Raw genomic sequence first — 6,302 nt, 5'->3', positions numbered from 1 at the left:
CAGCCGACTATAAATAGGGATCGGGTTGCACGCCGCAGCGAATATTGTACAGCGCTGAGTGATTTAGTGTGCTGATCATAGTGTGAGAGAATGCGAGACATTGAGATTGAGTACTCTAAGAGTGTGAGTACATGAGCACATCATCGAGATGCATTGCATTTGACATGCGTACTTGAGGTACATGCATAGAGGTACATTTCCTTCTGCTACCCAGTTTTGGGGACATTTATGATTTTACCTGTATCTTGACATGTAGGCATAGAGAAGTACTTTCTTCGTGCTATCTGAAAATGAAACATCTTATCATTTGTTGAAAGTAGTTTTGGGAAAAATCACAGTTTTCAAACATACTCGTATTTTGGCTTTTTCGGTAAAAGATTTGGATTTTCACTGAGATACTTGAAAAGAAATGCCTTTTTTTTTTTGGAACTGTGTACGAACTGGTCCTTTTTATTTTGAGATAATTCTTTTGTTACTTGTACGGTGTTGTTATGAACTGCTGTGAAATCTTGGTGTTGGACCCGGCCTTTTTGTTAAATCGTCACTACTTTCAACCTGAGGTTAGGTTTGTTATTGAGTACATGGGGTCGGTTGTACTCATACTACACTTCTGCACCTTGTGTGTAGATTTGGGGTGTTGATGTTGTTGTGTTCGATGGGATCTGGATTTAAAGATGTACCTGCGTCCCGGTTGTAGTTGCCTCTTGTTTATGGTAGCCTTAGGTCTATAAAACTCTGTTTATGTACTTTTCAGACGATATATTTATTTCATTTCCACTTTGTAAACTCTATTCTTAGAAGCTCATGATTTGTGCTACTAGGTCTTGGGGAATTTATAAGATTGAGATAATTTCTTTACTTAATTGCTTTATTAATTGTTATTGGAATTGGTTAGTGGTTAATTAGCTTACCTAGCGGGTTGGGTTAGGTACCATCACGACTAGTTGGATTTCGGGCCGTGACATTTCCTTTTAGTTTCTGCATGTTTCTTGACTCTCTTGTTTTTCTTTAGTAATTCTCAGACCCCTAACGCTTTGTTATCACTCATAAAGTTACGACTCCCTATAATCCACAAGCTAGCGGTCAAGTGGAAGTCTCCAACCAAAAGATAAAGAGTATCTTATCCAAAACGGTGAATGTTAACCGGACGGATTGGTCAAAGAAGCTTGATGATGCAATATGGGCTTATCGGACTGATTTTAAGACACCTACGGAATGTCCCCATAACGGTTGGTGTTCAGCAAAGCTTGTCATAGCTCGGTGGAACTTGAGCACAAAGTCATGTGGGCTTTAAATAAATTGAATCTTGATTGGGAATTAGCCGCTAACTTGAGGGTTGAACATTTGACAGAATTGGATGAGTTCCGGTACTATGCCTATGCAAGTTCGTCCTTGTACAAAGAGAAGATGAAGTACCTTCGTTACAAATACATTTGGAACAAAGAGTTCAAGGTGGGCGATCTTGTTTTGTTATTCAACTATCGGTTGAGGATGTTTCCTGGAAAGCCGAAATCTAAATGGAGTGGTCCCTTTGAAATTATGGATGTGACCCCTTTTGATGCATTGGACTTGAAGAACAAAAACAATGAGGTATTTCGAGTCAATGGTCACCGGATGAAGCACTATTTGGAAATGTTTGTGATGGCCACGTTGTGGCAGTGATTCATTTCAAATAATGATAATCTGCGTCATGTCGAGATGTTAAATCATGCGCTTCTTGGAAGGCAACCCATGTTTCTTTTTCTTTTCTTTTCTTCTTTTGTAGATAGGTGTTATTTTTGTGCTAACTAGATTTGAAGTGTGCTGCAGGAATGAGTGTATTTTAGAGGAAGAGTGCCCAGAAATCTAGTTAAGTGTGGAACGAATTGCGGACCGCAATTGTATTGTGCGGACCGCGCGATTTTGGTTGTTGTAGAAAAAGGTACTATGCGGAGCACAATTTTATTGCAGACCGCACAAGTTGAAGGTGGAAAATGTCAACTCTCTGAAGTTGTTCCGTCAGAGAAATGGCCAATCTGCGGCCGCAATCCAAATTCTGCGGACAACAACAGAATTTGTGGCCGCAGCCCAAATTTTGTGGACCGCAAACCACCAGGGCATCTGGGCCCTCAGGTAATAGAGTGCGGACCACAATTGGATTTCTGCGGCCGCACTCACCTACCCTGCACTTGCCAGACACCATGCACTATAAATAGCAGAGGCTAGGGCATTGTTCCCTTTTTCCCTCTTTGAGTTTACAAAGTGCACCAAATTGAAATTTCTTGCTAAATTAGCTGCTCACAAGCCTAACAATTGTTAATCACTCATCTCTTGCATTCATTAATATCTAGTATGCTTCATTATCTTAATTAAGTCTTTTAAATTTTAGATTTTTAGTGAAATCTATTTGAATAACCATGTAGGGTAAATATGTAGTGGGTAAACTGGAAAAATGCTCTAAAGGAAATGGGTAAATTGATTTTCCTGCTTAGATGTTGTTTCCATGTCAAGATAGTGCAAAACAATTTCAAGCCCTAAGTGAAAATATCCATATGTTCGTAATTGTTGGAATTTGCGGCCGCACAAAATATTGTGCGGTCCGCAGAAGTTAAAGATTAGGGCACTATAGTAAGGCATGGTTCTGCGGCCATAATGAAAAATGTTCATACCGCATAAATCCCATTGCGGCCGTAGAACAGCTTAATCACTTTGATCAGAGAGTTGTCAATTAGGTGGCTCTCAAGTGCGGCCGCAAAGAAAATTGTACGGACCGCAGAAAACTGAATGCGGTCGCAAAACAACCAATTCTCTGTCATTAGAGAGCTGGCATTTTGGTGACATCTGAATTGCGGCTGCAAAGAGAAATGTGCAGACTGCAACCATTTATGCGGCCGCACGGGAAAATTGTGCAGTCTGCGATGTCCATCTGCGGTCGCAATGAAAATTATGCGGATCACAATTCCCTACCGTGAAAACATGTGTCTATAATATTTTTCGCTGCAATCTCTGGTGTGTCCTTGCATTCTTTCTGTGTCTGAAATTGAATGGAAACTAACAATCGCCATTGCTTGGTATAGAACATGGTTTGATCTAGAGGGCGAGGTGACACTTCAAAAGGAAGGGGTGACCCTTCCTAGGGATGAGGGAAGAGACCATTGCCTAGTGCCCAACAGCTTGAAGTTAGAAAGAAGACAGCAGCGGGCAGAGGGAGAGGTATAGACCTTTCCGAGCCCAGTTCTTATGCCCTATCTTGGGAAGCATCAAAGGGCAACTCAGCCTCTGTACATGAGCAGCCAGTTGTACAATCAAGGCCGCCAGGGATATATCAACTCAGGGATGAGCCGTCTTCATCACATAGCACCTCTGAGGGTTTGGAGAGTGCCAGTTAGGCTTTCGAGCCTTCCACTACACCTACCCCCCAGGCACCAGAGACTTTAGTTCAGGACTTCCCAGATAATGGTCGAGGGGGAGATACTACAGTTGCCGGCCTTGAGCGGTCAAAGAAGAAAGAGGTGTGGGAGGACAGGTTCGACAGTTTGGCTGCCTTCTCTAGCTTCCTTGGGTGGTGGCCGATGAGGTCGCTCACTCTTGAGCGACAGTTCTAATTGAAAGATCTAGAAAAGTACAACTCTGCAGTCTTGAGGCAGTTCCAAGAGCGTAAGGGATGGATGTGGTTCACCCAGAGCATGGTGGATGCAAAGGAATACCTTGTCCGGGAGTTCTACGCCAATGTGGCACATATTAAGAAAGGATAACTAAGTGAGGAACCTCAAGCTCATATTGAACACCTAATTGGGGTTTGATGATGTCAAGCTCACAAAGTATTTGGAGAAGTTGGTACTTGGGGATGTAGCTCGCCCGTGGCTAGCTGAAATTCTTACAGCTCCTGGGCCACCACCACCATGGATCACAGCAGGGGTGGCTATTCACATAAACACTTTGAGTTTTGAGGTAAAGGGGTGGAAGACCTTTGTATGGAGCCGACTAGACCCGTGCCAGAATGAGACAAATCTTCCAATCCCGCGGGCAGTTCTAGTCGCCTCCATCATGGTCGGGTACCCTATCAATATGGGTATCGTGATGTCGGCCAACATCTTTGTGGTCGTCAGGCAAGCTGACACATCCTACCCGTATCCCAACACCATTACTAAGTGTCTTACGGATGTGAGGGTGGAGCCGAGAGATTTTGATATGAAGGTGCGTGCGAAGAAGCCCTTCTCATGGTACTCATTGATGGATGCACACAACCCTAAGAGAAAAGGTCAGCTGTCTACCACCACAGCCAGCCTGATGAGCCATCGATGGTAGCTGCAGAGGCAATTGACATTCCATCCACTTCAGCCGAGCCTTTAGCTAGTGCAGCAGCTATGCCTCCACCTCCAGCCTCAATGCCTTCAGCAACCCCTATTAAAGGTTCTACCTTGGCTTCGAGGCCGGTGCCGATGCCTATTGCCCCACTCTCTATGTTGCGAGTCTCCCAGACATTGACGAGCCTCAACAACTGGATGCAGACATCTACTGCAAAGTTGTCTAACATATCTAGTACCATTGCAGCACAATCCTCCATTCCGACACCTCGGATTCCCCCAATAGTGGAAGAAACATTGAAGAAGCTCCTAGAGAACCAGAACACGATTATGGCTACATTGGCACAGCATGGGTCAGTGGTAGAAGAACTGGGCAAGGAAATGGAAAAAAATAAGACAAGTCCCAGGCATCCAAGAAGTCAGTGGATAAGCTCCGGAGACAGGTTACCAAGCTTGCGGCAGCCGGAGTTATTCCATTTGATATGTTGACTGACCCACACCATCCAGGCCCAGATCCCATAGCACCTACAACACCAGTTGTCCAATCTGAGGAGCCAGACTCTGCTGATGACACTGTTGAGGCAATGCATCAGATGTTCACCAACCCAGTCACTCCCAGAGTTGAGGACGATGAGATCCAGTTGGAAAAGACTGAGGGTGGTGGTGCTGCTATGGACACAGAGATGGCCAAGGAGCCCTATGGAGTTTTCTTCACTCTTACCCTTCATTTACTTTTATTTTGTTAAGAATTGAGGACAATGCTTATTTTTATTTGGCGTGGGGGTGGAGCTTATTTGATAAGATTTGATGATTCTGAGACAACTGATTTGTAATAACTGGCAGTATTTTCTTCTTTTTCCTTGCTCTGTATATATTTTCTCTTCTCTTCTCTTATTATGTATATATATTCTCTTATTATGTATATTCGTATTGCTTTCGATAGTTTTTGTTTGTAGCTTCTTTATGTTTGGTTCTATTACTAGTTAGTGTTTAATTTAGTAGCTTATATTTATATTTTAGTGAAAAATAAGCCTTGTATTTTCTTAATGTCACGGTTCTTTTCAAAGGTATTTTTTGTGTGAACCATGTGACTCTTCCCAACGATGAATGGCGTGACAATCTTCTTAAGGTACTGAGTCCATTTTTTAGTGTTTAGGTAATAATAGTAGTAGTAATGAATAAAAAGATCTAATAAAGTCATGCTCGAAGAGTCTACCAGGCTTCACTTGGTACTAACACGCTTAACTACGTGCTTATGGTTAGAAATAAGGGTTTTGAAAGAAATAGCTCTAGCTTAGTGACTTTGTGACTCTTGGGTTGACTTGGGCAATCATCGAGTGTTTTAATAGAACCATAGTGATTTTCAATCTTGAATATGGTCGTTGTGGGCCCTCGACTCTATCCTTTTTCACAATACAGTTGCATGAGGGGTGAGATGTTTGGTTGCTAGTCCAAGTACCCCGTGCGAATGGTCTAGAACTTACCCCAAATGTGTTTCAAGGCGAAATTTTAAGTTTTGCTTGGCTTGACAAGTGATTGTAGGATTTCCTTGACCCGCTTGAGTTTTTTCACTGCCTACCAATGTTGTTAGCCCAAGTCAACCCATTTGAGCCTCTAGCCTTTCTCATTTGATAACCATGTTACAAGCCTTTACCCATTTTTTTGTGACCCTCTCTTGGCACCCGAGCTTTCCTTAACACTCTTGTGAAACAATTGGCTAAAACATAAGTTTGGGGGAGAGACGAGGAACTTGAAAGAGGTATCAAGGCACACAAAAAATGATGAGAAGGAAAGGAAAGAAAAAAAAAAGAAAAATACAAAAAGAAAGTGAATAAGTGGAAAAGTTGAAGGGATTCAAAGAAAAGTAATGCTACAAAGCATGGAGAAATCAAAGAGGGAAAAAATGAATGCCATGGTCAAGAAAGAGTGATGTTGAGTCACTTTAGTTCCCCAAGGAAAAGAAAGTGCTTCAAGGAATTGGCAAAGCATGAGCCGAGAATAAAAGAAAATAAAAAA

At 42.5% G+C, this 6,302-nt stretch overlaps 1 protein-coding gene across 1 annotated transcript; it reads left to right on the top strand.

Annotated features, from left to right (window-relative positions):
* The first annotated feature begins 1,281 nt into the window (after positions 1-1,281).
* Positions 1,282-1,662, top strand: LOC138905433 (uncharacterized). Its single transcript, XM_070193958.1, has one exon. The coding sequence runs from the start codon at positions 1,282-1,284 to the stop codon at positions 1,660-1,662; it is 381 nt and encodes a 126-aa protein (XP_070050059.1).
* Positions 1,663-6,302: the final 4,640 nt, after the last annotated feature.

Source organism: Nicotiana tomentosiformis, chromosome 2 (genome assembly GCF_000390325.3).
Source record: "Nicotiana tomentosiformis chromosome 2, ASM39032v3, whole genome shotgun sequence".
NCBI classification, from domain to species: domain Eukaryota; kingdom Viridiplantae; phylum Streptophyta; class Magnoliopsida; order Solanales; family Solanaceae; genus Nicotiana; species Nicotiana tomentosiformis.
Note: the sequence above shows the minus strand (reverse complement) of the source record. Positions and strands in the feature narration are given on the sequence as shown.

Coding starts and splice junctions, on each gene's coding strand:
- LOC138905433 (XM_070193958.1), top strand. CDS start 1,282: ATGTGGGCTTTAAATAAATTGAATCTTGATTGGGAATTAGCCGCTAAC.